Source organism: Ailuropoda melanoleuca, chromosome 8 (assembly GCF_002007445.2).
Source record: "Ailuropoda melanoleuca isolate Jingjing chromosome 8, ASM200744v2, whole genome shotgun sequence".
Classification (NCBI taxonomy): Eukaryota; Metazoa; Chordata; class Mammalia; order Carnivora; family Ursidae; genus Ailuropoda; species Ailuropoda melanoleuca.
The window spans coordinates 105,608,292-105,628,280 of NC_048225.1; the positions used below are offsets into that span (position 1 = coordinate 105,608,292).

The window sequence follows — 19,989 nt, forward strand, 5'->3', positions numbered from 1 at the left end:
GCGATCCCTCTGTTCTGAGACAGAGGCTGAATTTCAGCCGCTGCTGCTCTCTCAGAAGAGGCATAGCAAACCGCCAGGGAAAGCCGCCAGAGAACAAAAGCCCGGAAANTGGCCTCGGCCACAGAATTAATACATATGGATGTATCCCAATTATCAGAAATGGAATTCAGAGCAACAATGGTCAAGATGATGAGTAAACTTGAAAAAAGCATCAGAGAAAGCGTTGCTGAGAATATAGAATCCCTAAGGGCAGAAATGAGAGCGAATCTGACAGAAATTAAAAACTCAGTGGGCCAAATACAGTCAAAACTAGAGGCTCTGACGGCCAGGGTCACCGAGGCAGAGGAACGCGTTAGCGAATTGGAGGATGGGTTAGTAGAAGAAAAAACGAAAATAGAAGCTGGTCTTAAAAAAATCCACGCCCACGAATGTAGATTACGGGAGATTACTGACTCTATGAAACGATCCAATGTCAGAATCATCGGCATCCCTGAAGGGGTGGAGAAAAACAGAGGTCTAGAAGAGATATTTGAACAAATTGTAGCTGAAAACTTCCCTAATCTAGCAAGGGAAACAAGCATTCGTGTCCAAGAGGCAGAGAGGACCCCATCCAAGCTCAACCAGGACAAACCTACGCCACGGCATGTCATAGTGCAATTCGCAAATATTAGATCCAAGGATACAGTATTGAAAGCGGCCAGGGCAAAGAAATTTCTCACGTACCAAGGCAAAGGTATCAGGATTACGTCAGACCTGTCTACAGAGACCTGGAATGAGAGAAAGGCTTGGGGGGGCATTTTTAAAGCTCTTTCAGAGAAAAACATGCAGCCAAGGATCCTTTATCCAGCAAAGCTGTCATTCAGAATTGATGGAGAAATAAAGACGTTCCAAAATCGCCAATCATTAACCAATTTCGTAACCACGAAACCAGCCCTACAGGAGATATTAAGGGGGGCTCTATAAAGGTAAAAAGGCCCCAAGAGTGATACAGAGCAGCAAGTCACAACCGATACAAAGACTTTAAAGAGAAATGGCATCATTAAAATCATATCTGTCAATAATCTCTATCAATCTAAATGGCTTAAACTCTCCCATAAAACGCCACAGGGTTGCAGATTGGATAAAAAGACATGACCCATCCATTTGCTGTCTACAAGAGACTCATTTTGAACCCAAAGATGCATTCAGACTTAGAGTAAGGGGATGGAGTACCATCTTCCACGCAAATGGACCTCAAAAGAAAGCTGGAGTAGCAATTCTCATATCAGATAGACTGGATTTTAAACTAGAGGCCATAGAGAGAGATACAGAAGGGCACTATATTATTCTTAAAGGAAGTATTCAACAAGTGGATATGACAATTATTAATATATATGCCCCCAACAGGGGAGCAGCAAGATACACAAGCCAACTCTTAACCAAAATAAAGAGACATATAGATAAGAACACAGTAATAGTAGGGGACCTCAACACCCCACTATCAGAAATAGACAGAACACCCTGGCAAAAACTAAGCAAAGAATCAAAGGCTTTGAATGCCATACTCGACGAGTTGGACCTCATAGATATATATAGAACACTACACCCCAGAACCAAAGAATACTCATTCTATTCAAATGCCCATGGAACATTCTCAAGAATAGATCATGCTCTGGGACACAAAACAGGTCTCAGCCAATACCAAAAGATTGAAATTATCCCCTGCATATTCTCAGACCACAACGCTCTGAAATTGGAACTCAACCACAAGGAAAAACCTGGAAGAAACTCAAACACTTGGAGGCTAAGAACCATCCTGCTCAAGAATGACTCGATAAACCAGGAAATCAAAAAACAAATTAAACAATTTATGGAGACCAACGAGAATGAATACACAACGGTCCAAAACCTATGGGATACTGCAAAGGCAGTCCTAAGGGGGAAATACATAGCCATCCAAGCCTCACTCAAAAGAATAGAAAAATCTAAAATGCAGTTTCTATATTCTCACCTCAAGAAACTGGAACAGCAACAGAGGGACAGGCCTAACCCACTGACAAGGAAGGAGTTGACCAAGATTAGAGCAGAAATCAATGAATTAGAGACCAGAACCACAGTAGAGCAGATCAACAGGACTAGAAGCTGGTTCTTTGAGAGAATCCATAAAATTGATAGACCACTGGCAAAACTTGTCCAAAAACAAAGAGAAAGGACTGAGATTATTAAAATTATGACTGAAAAGGGAGAGGTCACGACCAGCACCATTGAAATTGCAAGGATTATTAGAAACTTTTATCAACAGCTATATGCCAAAAAACTAAACAATCTGGAAGAGATGGAGGCCTTCCTGGAAACCTATAAACTACCAAGACTGAAACAGGAAGAAATAGATTTCTTAAATAGGCCAATTAACTATGAAGAAATTGAGTCAGTGATAAACAACCTTCCAAATAATAAAACTCCAGGCCCAGACGGTTTTCCTGGGGAATTCTACCAAACATTCAAAGAAGAAATAATACCTATTCTCCTAAAGCTATTTCAAAAAATAGAAACAGAAGGAAAGCTACCAAACTCATTCTATGAGGCTAATATTACCTTGATCCCCAAACCAGGCAAAGACCCCCTCAAAAAGGAGAATTACAGACCGATTTCTCTAATGAATATGGATGCCAAAATCCTCAACAAGATCCTTGCTAATAGAATCCAACAGTACATTAAAAGGATTATCCATCATGACCAAGTGGGATTCATACCTGGGATGCAAGCATGGTTCAACACTCGCAAATCAATCAATGTGATACATCATATCAACAAGAAAAGACTCAAGAACCATATGATCCTCTCAATTGATGCAGAAAAAGCATTTGACAAAATACAGCATCCTTTCCTGATTAAAACCCTTCAGAGTGTAGGAATAGAGGGTACATTTCTCAATCTCATAAAAGCCATCTATGAAAAGCCTACTGCAAGCATTATTCTCAATGGGGAAAAGCTGGAAGCCTTTCCCTTAAGATCAGGAACACGACAAGGATGCCCACTCTCGCCACTATTATTCAACATAGTACTAGAAGTCCTTGCAACAGCAATCAGAAGACAAAAAGGGATCAAAGGTATCCAAATCGGCAAAGAAGAAGTCAAACTGTCTCTCTTTGCAGATGACATGATACTCTATATGGAAAACCCAAAGGAATCCACTCCCAAACTATTAGAAGTTATAGAACAATTCAGTAAGGTGGCAGGATACAAAATCAATGCCCAGAAATCAGTTGCATTTCTATACACGAATAACGAGACTGAAGAAAGAGAAATTAGGGAATCCATCCCATTTACAATAACACCAAAAACCATGCGTTACCTTGGAATTAACTTAACCAGAGACGTAAAGGACCTATATGCTAGAAACTATAGATCACTTTTGAAAGATATTGAGGAAGACATAAAAAGATGGAAAAATATTCCATGCTCATGGATTGGAAGAATTAACATAGTTAAAATGTCCATACTACCCAGAGCAATCTACACTTTCAATGCTATCCCGATCAAAATACCGAGGACATTTTTCAAAGAACTGGAACAAATAGTCCTTAAATTTGTATGGAACCAGAAAAGGCCCCGAATCTCCAAGGAACTGTTGAAAAGGAAAAACAAAGCTGGGGGCATCACAATGCCGGATTTCGAGCTGTACTACAAAGCTGTGATCACAAAGACAGCATGGTACTGGCACAAAAACAGACACATCGACCAATGGAACAGAATAGAGAACCCAGAAATGGACCCTCGGCTCTTTGGGCAACTAATCTTTGATAAAGCAGGAAAAAACATCCGGTGGAAAAAAGACAGTCTCTTCAATAAATGGTGCTGGGAAAATTGGACAGCTACATGCAAAAGAATGAAACTTGACCACTCTCTCACACCATACACAAAAATAAACTCCAAATGGATGAAAGACCTCAATGTGAGACAGGAATCCATCAAAATTCTAGAGGAGAACATAGGCAACAACTTCTATGACATCGGCCAGAGCAACCTTTTTCACGACACATCTCCAAAGGCAAGAGAAATAAAAGATAAAATGAACTTATGGGACTTTATCAGGATAAAGAGCTTCTGCACAGCCAAGGAAACAGTCAAAAAAACTAAGAGACAGCCCACGGAATGGGAGAATATATTTGCAAAGGACACCACAGATAAAGGACTGGTATCCAAGATCTACAAAGAACTTCTCAAACTCAATACACGAGAAACAAATAAACAAATCATAAAATGGGCAGAAGATATGAACAGACACTTTTCCAATGAAGACATACAAATGGCTAACAGACACATGAAAAAATGTTCAAAATCATTAGCCATCAGGGAAATTCAAATCAAAACCACACTGAGATACCACCTTACGCCAGTTAGAATGGCAAAGATAGACAAGGCAAGAAACAACAATTGTTGGAGAGGATGTGGAGAAAGGGGATCCCTCCTACATTGTTGGTGGGAATGCAAGTTGGTACAGCCACTCTGGAAAACAGTGTGGAGGTCCCTTAAAAAGTTAAAAATTGAACTACCCTATGACCCAGCCATTGCACTACTGGGTGTTTACCCCAAAGATACAGACGTAGTAAAGAGAAGGGCCATATGCACCCCAATGTTCATAGCTGCATTGTCCACAATAGCCAAATCATGGAAGGAGCCGAGATGCCCTTCAACAGATGACTGGATTAAGAAGCTGTGGTCCATATATACAATGGAATATTACTCAGCTATCAGAAAGAACGAATTCTCAACATTTGCTGCAACATGGACGGCACTGGAGGAGATAATGCTAAGTGAAATAAGTCAAGCAGAGAAAGACAATTATCATATGATTTCTCTCATCTATGGAACATAAGAACTAGGATGATCGGTAGGGGAAGAAAGGGATAAAGAAAAGGGGGGTAATCAGAAGGGGGAATGAAACATGAGAGACTATGGACTATGAGAAACAAACTGAAGACTTCAGAGGGGAGGGGGTGGGGGAATGGGATAGACTGGTGATGGGTAGTAAGGAGGGCACGTATTGCATGGTGCACTGGGTGTTATATGCAACCTAATGAAGCATCAAACTTTACATCGGAATCGGGGGATGTACTGTATGGTGATTAACATAATATAATAAAATAAAATAAAAGAAAAAAAAAACCACAAAGGCAGATGTGCTTAACTGACTGAGCCACCCAGGTATCCCAAGTTTGATCCCTTTTGCCAGGTCAAATGTGGAACCTAAAGGGGCCAGACTAGCCTGGATTGAAAGGGATATTTCAGAGGTGAAGAGTGAGGCAATTAGAAAGTTTAGGCCCAGTTGGTCTTCATCTATTTGGTCATGTGTAATTAAAGTCATCAGTAATGATTGAAAGTTGGGCTAAAAATGTCTTTGAAATATCTCCCTCAGGTAGTGGCCAAAGAGAGCCTAAATTCATAAGAACTAAGACTTATTGGTGTCAATATCTTAGGAAATCTTCTAAGGGCTTCAGTGTGTGTCTTATTTATTTCTTCCACCAATCCTATGATGTATCTGCTGTGTTTCTATTTCTAGAATTGAGGAAATGGGAGTGAAGGGTTATTAAAATGATAATACAGTTATTGAGTTGTGGAGTTTTGGGATGCAGGCTTACTCCAAAGCCTCAACTTTAAAATATTGCATTGTATTGCCTCAAATAAAGAAATAATTGAGACAAGAATAATAATCAATTTGTAATTTATTTTTTTTAAAAAGATTATTTATTCATTTGAGAGAGAGTGAGAGGGGGGTTGCAGAGAGGGAAGGAGTAGCAGACTCCCCGTTGAGCAGGAAGCCCCCTCCGGGCTCCATCCCAGGACCCTGCAATCATGACCTGAGCAGCAGGTGGACACTTAACTGGCTAAGCCTCCCAGGAGCCCCCAGTTTGTAATTTCTTGATCCTATTTATATTTATGTGGCATAAAATTGAAATGACATTGGTTTTCTCATATATGAAACTTTCTTCAAAATAATTTTTTGACTTGGCTGGGAATAACAGAAATAAAGAACACTGAGGAGGTATCATAGTGTTAAGATTAGCCATGAAAATCCAGTATGTGGTTAGAGAACGAAGAGTCAATGATTATGAATGTGGTAGCATTTTTGGTCCACGTGATAAGAATAATTTGTAGACCACGGAAACTTAAAAAATGGTAGTTACTATTATTTCAGTATAAAATATTTGCTTCTCCTAAATTTTATAAGCTTTTATTAAAGGAGGTGCCGTAAGTAATCTGATTTTGTTACCATTCCCACTGTCCCTGACACACTGAACTCCCATATACTCTGCCCATAATAGAATGTAGTCAGAACTTGGAATAAACCCTTATTTATATGTATACTATTTTCCAGCCCTCCTATAACTACACTCTACCAGAGTAATTATAATTCATTTCAATTTTTCAGTGTCGAGGAGATAATTTGGTATCCAAATATCATCATTTCCATTATGGCTTAATTTTTCAGACTACTTGGATGGTACTTATAAAAATGCTCATAGAAAAATAAAGCAACCTTAAAAATACTAATTAGTACAGTTCCTATTTACTACCTAAATTATAACTGTCTCAATTATAAATCACTTTTAATATTGACTACATACCCCTCATCACATGTGTAAACAACCTTTGCACCATATACAAACTCATTTCCTCTTTCAAGCTGGAAAGAACCAAAAGGAGTATCTCCAGGATGTCCACAGGGCCTTTCTAAAATGCAAAAGAATGATATTATTATGTAACACAGGGAAACACATTTTATGTAGGAGTTCAAGGAAAATGACATTCGATATTATATCAGAGGACATAACTGAAGATGTGCAAAGGTGAAAAATGTCAATTATCCTTTTAAAATTAAACTTATCTGTATGGTTGGTTTTTTTTTTTTTTATATTACAACTCCTTATTAAGAATAGTGATGGGGGCGCCTGGGTGGCACAGCAGTTAAGCGTCTGCCTTTGGCTCAGGGCGTGCTCCCGGCGTTATGGGATCGAGCCCCACATCAGCCCTGTCCACTATGAGCCTGCTTCTTCCTCTCCAACTCCCCCTGCTTGTGTTCCCTCTCTCGCTGGCTGTCTCTATCTCTGTCAAATAAATAAATAAAATCTTTAAAAAAATTGAAGTTCTACATTAAAAAAAAGAATAGTGATGGCATATGATTTTGTATTTTAATCACAGTTGTGCTATAATTCAACTAATATTGCTACAATATCAAACATTCAGTATTTTCATAACTAAAGTTTTCACAAATTTCACAAATATATGAATTATTTACCCCGGCATATCCTCAATGGATTAAGAGACTCCCATTCTCCATTCTTGCATTCCATTATAATAGCTCCAAGAGTTCTAAATCCAGGTCGGCATTTATATGTGGCCCGAGTGCCCTCTGGATATGTTTGGTCAGGCCAGGCACCTGACAAAATTTCAGTTTGTTTTCTTGGAGGGGGTCCTTTGCAATCTATAAACAATAAAAACAAAGTTAGTGCTTTAAGTGCTTATTTAAATTGTTTTAAAATATAAAACAATATGCTTTGGTTATTTTTGCTTTTAAAAATACCTATGCTGTTACAGGTCCATCCAAAAGTATGTCTTAAAATATATAAAATATATTTTTTACCTTATAGAAATTGAATCAACATAAATTTATAAAAATAGCTTTCCATAGAAATAGTTTTCCTTTACTATATTTTTTAGCCAAAATAATGATTCTGTTTATTATTTTATCACTACATTAGACCTAAAAATAAATTGAGAAGCCATAAGTGCATGTCACTGCATGAAGATTATGGAACAACAGAGACATCATTGTAGAAAGCTGAAAGTTACTTATCCTTTGGGGATGTAAGTACAACACACACAAAAGTCATCAAAGGTGAGATTATTGACAATATCTGCCAGCTGAAATTTATGTACAAATGGAAAGTTTTAAAATGAACTAAGGGAACATTTGCTGTCTCTGACCTCTTAGCCAGGGAATATGGGGGACATATCATATCATTCTTAACTGCTGCACTGCATTCTGCTATTCACTCATTGATTTGGAAAATGCTTACTAGGCACTATTCTAAGTTCTATAGAAAAAACAAATTTTAAAAGAGACAAAGTTCCTGGTCTTAAGTATTTTTGCTCTACTAGGGAAGTTAGTTATTAAATAAGTAATTACACAGATGTATGATATGCATTACAGGTAGATAAATTCTATTTAGAAAAATAAAGCACGGCAAGATGACACAAACTTGAATGGGAACATCCCAAATATGATGCAATAAACAGAACATTCCTGCAGCAAATTGGAAAAACAACAAACTCGTGCGTGCATGCGTGTGTGTGTGTGTGTATGAAAGGAACTGGAAATTGTGAGGAGAAAAAGGATTAAATGAACTAAACCAAAGTGGGAAGGGCCTGTTTTATGCAAACATATAGTTTTTGGCCATTTCTTATCTGGTCGTGTTTGCCAACTCTGGGTATGGATTGAAGATCAGGCTTTGCCTGAGTGGAGGAATGTGATGAGGAAAAGAAAAATGAGACCAACTTTTGGAGGCATGTTTAACATGAAAAATTTGGTTGGAATCCCTTCAGAATGACGCTGTTCTGCTGAAGCCTAAGTAGTTTCTTAAGAGTGAAGTGAAAGTTCCTATAGTCTCATAGAAAAAGTCCCAATAAGAAAAAGGTCTTGCTTCAAATACACAACTGTATCCTCATCAAGACAGTTGACATATTTAAAAGTCACTTGGGGTAAGATTTAAGAGCAGAGGTCAAAACATCAGCAAAACAGGATAAATCTCTCCGAGTGTTCTGGGATGGAGGAAGAAGAGACCAACCAGGTACTTGATAAAAGGCCAAGAAGGTCTTTACATTGAGACTTTTGAAACCAGAAGTGGACTGACTCAAAATAGAAGTGCAACTCAGACCCATTTGAATTCGTTTCTTGATTAGATCAAGAAAGAGCAAACACTTGTCAATGGGAGGTAAATAATATAAACATTATCATACATTTATTTCATATGAAATGTATGGCTTTAGATAAAAAACTGGAAGACACATAAAGAAGCAAAAAAATGTGATCAAGAAGTGAAACAAAAATAAATGGCTCATAGAAGCAGACACTGAGATCCAGATGTTGGAATTAGTGTCAAGTTTCTTTAAAATAGCTGTTTTAAGTGTGTTAAAGGAAATATAGGAAACTAATAGATGAAATGAGTAAAAGACAAAGGTATTCAAAAGAAAATTGATGCTATAAAAATAATCATGTGTTTTGCTAAAATTACAAAATAAATATCCAAAATAAATCGCACTGGATGATTGAGTTGTGGAGTTAAGAGCCAAATGCAGATAGCAGAACACAAATGTATTAAATCTGAAGAAGATTGATGTACAAATATCCAAAATAAATACAGAAAGATAAAAGTGTAGAAAGCACCGTAACAAATAAAAGAGACTACATTTATAAATGTGTGGAGTCAAGTGATATATGTATGTCTAAATAAAGTTCCAAAACTAGAGAAGAGAAAAGACAGAAATATTTGAAGAAAGAATAGCTCAAAGGTTTCCAAAATTGATGACAGAAAATCAACTCTCAGATTCAAAAGCTCAAAAAACAAAACAAAACAAGAAAAACAAAAAGCAAAAAACCCACAACAAACCAAAAGGGTAAATACAAAGAAAAACTATACTTTGCTGAAAACCAAAGATAAAGGCAAAATCTTAAAAGCAGACAGAGAAAAGAACACACATTTCTTTTAGGAGAACAATGAAAATAACAGTATGTTTGTAACAGTTTCAACTGAGGCATGAAGACAATGTGCTGGCATTTCTAAAGTGCTGAAAAATAAATGGCAACAGAGAACTCTGAACCCAGAAAAACCATATTGCAAAATGAAGGAGAATAGAAACACATTCTCAAACAAATGAAAAGCAGAGAGAATTCAACAATGGCAGTCTGACACTTCGAAAAACCCCACTAAAGCTCTCAAGGCTGAAGAAAAATGATCCTGTATATAAACAAAAAACGGTAATATTAAATAAGTAGATCTGAAGAAAATAAATATATAGGCTAATAAAAAGACTACTGGAAAATAATAAATAACATGCTACATATATTTTAACAAAATTTTAAAAGGGATTGATTTAAAATCAATAACAATGACAAGGCAGGAAACAACAATTGTTGGAGAGGATGTGGAGAAAGGGGATCCCTCTTACATTGTTGGTGGGAATGCATTGGTACAGCCACTTTGGAAAACAGTGTGGAGGTCCCTTAAAAAGTTAAAAATTGAGCTACCCTATGATCCAGCCATTGCACTACTGGGTATTTACCCCAAAGATACAGACTTAGTGAAGAGAAGGGCCATATGCACCCTAATGTTCATAGCAGCATTGTCCACAATAGCTAAATCGTGGAAGGAGCCGAGATGCCCTTCAACAGATGACTGGATTAAGAAGATGTGGTCCGTATATACAATGGAATATTACTCAGCCATCAAAAAGAATGATTTCTCAACATTTGCTGCAACATGGACAGGACTGGAGGAGATAAGGCTAAGTGAAATAAGTCGAGCAGAGAAAGACAATTATCATATGGTTTCACTCATTTATGGAACATAAGAAGTAGGAAGATCGGTAGGAGAAGAAAGGGAAGAAGAAGGGGGGGTAAAGAGAAGGGGGAATGAAGCATGAGAGACTATGGACTCTGGGAAACAAACTGAGGGCTTCAGGGGGAGGGTGGTGGGAGAATGGGATAGGCTGGTGATGGGTAGTAAGGAGGGCACGTATTGCATGGTGCACTGGGTGTTATACGCAAGTAATGAATCATGGAACTTTACAGCAAAAACTAGGGATGTACTGTATGCTGACTAACATAATAAAAATATTATTTAAAAAATCAATAACAATGCCTTATAGTGCTTGCAAAAAATTCAGGAGTATAATACATAAAAATAACAAAAATGTCAAGAGATAACAAATGAAATTAAACTGTTTTAATGTTTAATAGTTTAGAATATAGTGAAAGTATTGATTAAGGGTAGACTGTAATAATTTGAGTATGCTTATTTGTAAAACATTAATATTGGAAGATATATAACTAATAGAAATGATATAGTAGATAGTAAAGAATATTTAATATTTTAAAAAGACAGGAAAGGAGGAATAGAAGAACAAAGAAGAGATGACACAAAAAGTAAATAGCAATATGTTAGACTTGAGCTTAACTGTGTCAGTAATTACAATAAATGAAAATGGATTTACCACTCCAATTAAAATATAAACACTGACTGGAGAAAAACAGAAAATAGGAGGAGGAGAAAAGATGGCAGAGTAGTAGGGGACCCCTTTTTCAGCTGATCCCCTGAATCGAGCTGGATAGCTACCAGACCATCCTGAACACCCATGAAATCAGCCCGAGATGCAGAAAGATACATCTGGATCTCTACAAACAAACATCTCCAGCACTGAGTATTGAGGTATGAAGTGGGGAGCCGTGAATCCGTGCACAGATATGGGAAGATAAACGAAAGTGGGAGGGAGCCGATGCGCTCAGGCGCCGGGAAGCAGTAGCCACCTGCACTGGGGAGCAGGCTGGACTCACAGACTGGTAGCCTCTGAGAAAGCAGACTGAAAACCGGAGCTCTGGAGCACGCCCAAACCAGACTGAAACAGGGAGCTCGGAAGTGCGTGCGAACCACACTGCAACCGGGAGCTTGGAAGCATGCGTGGGAACCAGGGAAGGATGGCGGTGGTAGAAGCACAAAGGGCAGAGATGTGTGGGCCCTGGAAGCGAGGAATGGGGGAGTGGCTGTGGGGCGCACAACCTGAGATGCTGTGGGGTTGTTAGCAGCACCGACAGAAACAGAGTTAAAGTGGCCAGGAGAGCTCAGTGGAGAGCAGACTGTGATCTTTCTGTTCTGAGACAGAGGCTAGGATACGGCCATTGCTGCTCTAACTCTCAGAAGAATCACAGAAAGTCACCAGGGAAAGCCACCAGAGAACAAAAGCCCAGAAATACCGGTTTGCGTTGTGCCCATCCCCATCTCCCCTCGCAGGGGACAGGGCAACTCTACCCAAACAGGGTTGCCTGAGTATCAGTGCAGCAGGACCCTCCCCCAGAAGGCAGGGTGAAGAAACAAGAAGCCCACATCCCTAAGGTCCCTATAAAACAAGTGCACACTGCCTGGGTCCTGGTCAATAATTTGGGCTCTGTGCATCCCTGCAACCACTTCTCATCAGAATGACAAGGAGGAGGAATCCCCAACAAAGGAAAGAAACAGAGACTGTGGCCTCTGCCACAGAACTGATGGATATGGATATAACCAAATGGTCAGAAATGGAGTTCATCTTGACAATGGTCAAGATGATGTGTAGGCTTGAAAAAAATATTAATGAAAATATTAATGAGAATATAGAATCTCTAAGGGCAGAAATGCGAGTGAATCTGGCAGAAATTAAGAATGGTATGAATCAAATGCAGTCTAAAGTGGATGCTCTGATGGCCAAGGTAAGTGAGGCAGAAGAAAGAATTAGTGAGTTGGAAGATGGGATAATAGAAAAGAAGGAAAAAGTGGGAACTTGGCTTTAAAAAAGTCCAATCTCAAGAATGTAGAATACGGGAGATTACTGACTTGATGAAACGTTCCAATGTCAGAATCATTGGCATCCCCGAGGGGGTGGAGAAAGAGAGAGGTCTATAAGAGATATTTGAACAAAGTGTAGCTGAGAACTTCCCTAATCTGGCGAAGGAAAAAAGCATTCGTGTCCAAGAGGCAGAGAGGACCCTTCCCAAGATCAATGAGAACAGACCAGCACGACGTCACACAATAGTACAATTCGCAAATATTAGATCCAAGGATAAAATCTTGAAAGCGGGCAGGGGGAAGAGAATCTTCACCTACAGAGGGAGGAACATCAGAATAAGGTCAGACTTGTCTACAGAGACCTGGCAAGCCAGAAAAAGCTGGCAAGACATATTCAGAGCACTGAGAAGAACATGCAGCCAGGGATCCTTTATCCAGAAAGGCTGTCATTCAGAATTGATGGAGAGACAAGGACCTTCCAAGACCGGCAGAAACTGAAAGAATATGTGACCACCAAGCCAGCCCTACAAGAAATATTAAGGGGGGTTCTAAAAAAGTAAAAAGACCCCGAGAGTGATACAGAACAGAAATTTACAATCTATAGAAACAAAGACTTCACAGGCAGCATGACATCATTAAAATAGTATCTCTCAATAATCACTCTCAATGTCAATGGCCTAAATGCCCCCATAAAAGGGTTGCAGATTGGATAAAAAGACATGACCCATCCATATGCTGTCTACAAGAGACCCATTTTGAACCTAAAGGTACATCCAGACTGAAAGTGAAGAGATGGAGAACCATTTTTCATGACAACAGAACTCAAAAGAAAGCTGGGGTAGCAATTCTCATATCAGACAGATTAGATTTTAAGCTAAAGACTGTAGTTAGACTATAATTAGAGATAGAGAAGGACACTATATAATTCTTTTTTTTTTTAAAGATTTTTATTTATTCATTCGACAGAGATAGAGACAGCCAGCGAGAGAGGGAACACAGGCAGGGGGAGTGGGAGAGGAAGAAGCAGGCTCATAGCGGAAGAGCCTGATGTGGGGCTCGATCCCATAATGCCGGGCTCGATCCCATAATGCCGGGATCACGCCCTGAGCCGAAGGCAGACGCTTAACCGCTGTGCCACCCAGGCGCCCCTGTATAATTCTTAAAGGGGGTATCCAACAAGAGGATATAACAATTATAAATATCTATGCCCCCAACAGGGGAGCAGCTAGATACTCAAGCTAACAACCAGAATAAAAAGACATATAGATAATAATACGTTAATAGTAGGGGAACTCAACACTCCATTCTCAGCAATAGACAGATCATCTAAGCAGAAAATCAACAAAGAAACAAGAGCTTTGAATGACATACTGGACCAGGTGGACCTCATAGATATATACAGAACACTACACCCTAGAACAACAGAATACTCATTCTTTTCAAATGCACATGGAACTTTCTCCAGAATGGATCATATACTGGGTCACAAAACAGGTCTCAACTGACACCAAAAGACTGAAATTATTCCCTGCATATTCTCAGACCACAATGCTTTGAAACTGGAACTCAAGCACAAGGAAAAATTTGGAAGAAACTCAAACACTTGGAAACTAAGAACCATCCTGCTTAAGAATGATTAAGTAAACCAGAGAATTAAAGAACTTAAGCAATTAATGGAAACCAATGATAATGAAAACACACTGGTCCAAAACCTATGGGACACTGCAAAGGCGGTCCTAAGGGGAAAATACATAGCCGTCCGAGTCTCACTCCTCACTCAAAGGAATGGAAAAGTCTAAAACACAGTCTTTATATTTTCACCTTAAGAAGCTGGAGCTGGAACAGAAGAACAGGACTAACCCACACACGAGAGGGCAGTTGATCAAGATTAGGGCAGAGATCAATGAATTAGAAACCAGGAGGACAGTAGAGCAGGTCAACAAAACTAGAAGCTGGTTCTTTGAAAGAATAAATAAGATCGATAAGCCACTGGCCAGACTTATTCAAAAGAATAGAGAAAGGACCCAAATTAATAAAATTATGAATGAAAGGGGAGAGATAATGACCAACACCAAGGAAATAGAAATAATCACTGGAAACTATTATCAACAACTATATGCCAATAAATTAAAGAACCTGGAAGAAATGGATGCCTTCCTGGAAACCTAAAAACTACCAAGTCTGAAACAGGAAGAAATTGATTATTTAAACAGACCAATTAATTAAGAAGAGATTGAAGCAGTGATCAAAACCTTCCCAAAAACAAGAGTCCAGGGCCTGACAGATTCCCTGGGGAATTCTACCAAACATTCAAAGAAGAAATAATACCTATTTTCCTGAAGCTGTTTCAAAAAATAGAAACAGAAGGAAAACTACCAAACTCATTCTATGAGGCCAGTATTACCTTGATCCCCAAACCCGGCAAAGACCCCATCAAAAAGAAGAATTACAGACTGATATCCCTGATGAATATGGACACCAAAATTCTCAGCAAGATCCTAGCTAATAGGATCCAACAGTATATTAAAATGATTATCCATCATGACCAAGTGGATTCATCCCTGGGATGCAAGGGTGGTTCAACATTTGCAAATCGATCAGTGTGATAGATCACATTAATAAGAGAAGAGACAAGAACCATATGATCCTTTCATTCAATGCAGAAAAAGCATTTGACAAAATACAGCATTCTTTCCTGATTAAAACCTTTCAGAGTATAGGGATAGAGGGTACATCCCTCAATTTCATAAAAACCATCTATGAAAAGCCTTCAGCAAATATCATTCTCAATGGGGAAAAGCTGGAAGCCTTTCCCTTAAGATCAGGAGCACGACAAGGATGCCCACTCTCGCCATTATTATTCAACATAGTACTAGAAATCCTTGCAACAGCAATCAGACAACATAAAGGAATAAAAGGTATTCAAATCGGCAAAGAAGAAGTCAAACTCTCTCTCTTCGCAGATGACATGATATGGAAAACCCAAAAGACTCCACCTCCAAATTACTAGAACTCATTGAACAATTCAGTAATGTGGCAGGATACAAAACCAATGCTCAGAAATCAGTTGCATTTCTGTACATGAACAATGAGACTGAAGAAAGAGAAATTAGGGAATCAATTCCATTTACAATAGCACCAAAAATCATACGATATCTCAGAATTAACTTAACCAGAGAGGTAAAGGATCTATATTCTAGAAACTACAGAACACTGATGAAAGACATTGACGAAGACATAAAAAGATGGAAAAACATTCCATGCTCATGGATCAGAAGAATAAACATAGTTAAAATGTCTATGGTACCCAGAGCAACCTACACTTTCAATGCCATCTGATCAAAATACCAATGACATTTTTCAAAGAGCTGGAACAAACAAGCCTAAAATTTGTGTGGAACCAGGAAAGACCCCGAATCACCAAGGAAATGTTGAAAAGGAAAAACAAAGCTGGGGACATCATGTTGCCTGATTTCAAGCTATACTACAAAGCTGTGATCACCAAGACAGCATGGTACTGGCACAAAAACAGACACATAGACCAATGGATCAGAATAGAGGCTCCAGAAACAGACCCTTGGTTCTATGGTCAACTAATCTTTGACAAAGCAGGAACAAATACCCAGTAGAAAAAATATGGTCTCTTCAATAAATGGTGCTGGGAAAATTGGACAGCTATATGCAAAAGAATGAAACTTGACCACTCTCTCACACCATACACAAAGATAAACTCCAAATGGATGAAAGACCTCGATGTGAAACAGGAATCCATTAAAATCATAGAGGAGAACATAGGCTGTGACCTCTTCAACATCAGCCATGGCAACTTCTTTCATGACACATCTCCAAAGGCAAGAGAAACAAAAGAAAAAATGAACTTGTGGGACTTCATCAAAGGAAACAGTCATCAAAACAAAGAGGCAACCCACAGAATGGGAGAAGATATTTGCAAATGAAACTACAGATAAAAGGCTGGTATCCAAGATCTATAAAGAACTTCTCAAACTCAGTACACAAGAAACAAATAATCAAATCAAAAAATGGGCAGAAGATGAGATGCCCTTCAACAGAAGAATGGATAAAGAAGATGTGGTCCATATATACAATGGAATATTACTCAAGCCATCAGAAAGAATGATTACCCAACATTTGCAGCAACATGGATGGGACTGGAGGAGATTATGCTAAGTGAAATAAGTCAGAGAAAGACAATTATCATATGGTTTCACTCATTTATGGAACATAAGAAATAGCAGGGATATCGGTAGAAGAAGGAAGAGAAGAATGAAGGGGGGGTAAACAGAAGGGGGAATGAGCCACGAAAGACTATGGACTCTGGGAAACAAACTGAGGGCTTCAGAGGGGAGGGGTGTGGGGGATTGGGCTAGGGAAGTGATGGGTATGAAGGAGGGTACGTATTGCATGGAGCACTGGGTGTTATACACAAACAATGAATCATGGAACACTACATCAAAAACTAATGATGTACTGTATGGTGACTAACATAACATAATAAAAAATTAAAAAAAAAAGAAAAATTACTCAAACTGAAAATGAAAGTGAAAACCATAATAAACCATGAATAAAATAACATGACATCGGCAAACATTTATAAAGTCTAAAAATCCCACTATTTGGAAATAATGTGGAACATTAGGAACTGCGGGTACAAAGGAAAATGGGAACCACCACAATAGGAAAGAGTTTAGCAACTTGTAGTGAAGTTGAAAATAAGCATTGCTTATGACTTAGCAGTTTTACTCCTAGGAATATGTCACTGAGAAACTAACACACATATGAACCAGACTTCATGTGTGGTAATATTTACAGCATATGATTTTTTAATAGCCAAAAGTGGAAACAACTTTATCATCAATAGTTGACTGGATAAAAATTTATGGTATAATTGTGCAAGGGAATAGTACACCAATGCTACAAAATGACATGAAAAGATAAAGTAAATAAGATAAAATAAAGATAAGATAAAATAATAATCACATGAAGTAAAAAGACACATAGCTACATTGATATTATAGGATGATTTCAGCTATATAAAACTATGAACATGTAATTAGGGATGTGTACATAGCCTGTGAAGCTATTAAAGAAGAGCAAAAATGTAATTACCAGAAATATTTAACATATTTCTTATGTTAACATTTTCTTGAGGAAAGGTAGGGGTACTGACATAGTAGAAACCCACTGGAATTTTCTGGGATGCTGTGAATGTTTTACTTGTTGACACGAGTGATTTATTATATTTGTAATACAGTACATTCATATTTTATTCATTCTTACATATATCTCACAATAGATGTATTAAAGTAACAGAATGCATATACAGTATGATTATTTTGCAAAAAAATTAACTAAATGACATATAAAGAGATCACAGGATGTTAATATCATGCCTACTGATTATAACTGCTAATATTTTTAATACTGCCTGCTGCTCAATTTAGGTATAAATACCGTTGATATTAGAATGACTGCAGGAGGAGCTAAGATGGCAGGGTGGTAGGAAGACCCTAGGCTTGCCTCATCCCTTAAACATAGCTAGATAAATATTAAATCATTCTGAACAGCCACAAAATCGATCTGAGGACTGACAGAACAAATTGCATAACTAGAGGGAGAGAAGGGGCCCCATCATGGAAGGTAGGAGGTGCAAAGACGTGATTTAGGGGAGAAATGGATCACAGGTGCTGTGGAGGGGAGCACTGGTCCTGGAGAGAGGCAAGAGAAAGAAAAAGGGAATGAGAGCGAGAGGAGTGCACAGAGGATTGCACAAGGGAAACACTTCCCCAAAGACATTGACTGGGAAAATGAGAGGGGCTAATTTTCATGAGTTTTTAAGCCAGTGGGCTCAACGACTAGAGTTTCAGAATTCTGCAGCATGGACAGTGTGGAGACCTGAAGGCGCTGCAGTGTTCCTGTGGAGGGGGGCAGATAGCCTGGGGGCAGAAGATGCAATTTGAGGACCTCCTGGGATGTACTGGGAGAGACAGTTGCCTCTTCTTGAAGCACATCTGGGAGAGATGGCATCGCCTCTGTGGTGGGGAGGGGGAAGAGCTGACAGGCACCATTTCCAGAGACACCTGCCGAGGGTGGCTAAGCCAAACACTGATTCTTTGGTGCACTTTGCTCCAAACTCCATGCCCTTGCGCAAACCTGTGTCAGTCCCAGCATGGCTAGACCCTCCTGCAGAGGACCAGAATGGGTCTGCACCATGCCAGGTTCCCTAAAGTTTTGAGTTTTGAAACTCAGCTGGCCTGCCTGGGATGGAACACAGGTACACTGTGCTGCTGGGCAAGCAGATGGTCCAGACACAGTCCAGATGAAGGCAGGGATTTGAGGGACACCTGGAACACATGTGGGGTGATTTTTCCCTCTTTTGCGAGGGCTTCCCAGACAGCAGTGGGCATAAACTTCCCTTTCCAAGAACAAGGGAGAGGGTTGCCACCATTTCCTTCCCCTGTGACCTTTTCTTGTTCTTTCTTTTGGGATGAATTCCTTGGTCTTGGCATTTTGTCTAAGAATAAGCATTTGACAAAGTACAGTATCCATTCTTGATAAAAACCATCAACAAAGTAGGGATAGAGGGAATGTATCTCAACATCATAAACGCTGTATATGAAAAACCCCAGGTAATATAATTCTCAATGGGGAAAAACTGAGAGCTTTTCCTCTACCAACAGGAACAAGACAGGGATGTCCACTTTCACCATTGTTATTCAACATAGTACTAGAAGTCCTAGCCTCAGCAATCAGACAACAAAAAGAAATAAAATGCATTCAAATTGGGAAGGAAGAAGTCAAACTTTCACTATTTGCAGATGATATGATACTCTATGTAGAAAACCCTTAAGACTCCACTAAAAAATTGGTAGAAACGATACACGATTCAGCAAAATTGCAGGATACATAATCAACATACAGAAATCTCTTGCATTTCAATACACCAATCATGAAGTAGCAGAAAGAGAAATCAAAGAATCGATCCCATTTATAATTGCACCAAACCCATCTGATACCTAAGAATAAACCTAACCAAAGAGGTAAAAGATCTGTACTCTGAAAACTATAGAATGCTGATGAAGGACCTGAAGATGACCCCAAAAAATGGAAAAACATTCCATGCTCATGGATTGGGAAAAGAAATTGTTGAGATGTCTATACTACCCAAAGCAATCTACACATTTAATGCAATCCTTATCAAAATGCCACAAGCATTTTTCACAGAGCTAGAACAACCTATCCTAATTTGTATGAAGCACAAAAGACCCCAAAAAGTCAAAGGAATCTTGAAAAAAAAAAGCAAAGCTGGAGACATCATGATTCCAGACGTCAAGCTATATTACAAACCCGTAGTCATCCCTACAGTTTAGTACTGGTACAAAAACAGATACATAGA

At 38.8% G+C, this 19,989-nt stretch overlaps 1 protein-coding gene across 2 annotated transcripts in view; it reads right to left on the bottom strand.

The window, feature by feature from the left end:
• Nucleotides 1–19,989, bottom strand: part of CFH (complement factor H) — a 76,032-nt gene that overhangs the window by 50,255 nt on the left and 5,788 nt on the right. For both annotated transcript variants that reach the window (XM_034667166.1, XM_034667167.1), the window contains exons 2-3: nt 7,280–7,465; nt 6,609–6,714 (exon numbers count right to left, since the gene is read on the bottom strand). In XM_034667166.1, the coding sequence (XP_034523057.1) occupies nt 6,609–6,714; nt 7,280–7,465 (292 nt within the window). The remainder of the gene's footprint in view (nt 1–6,608; nt 6,715–7,279; nt 7,466–19,989) is intronic.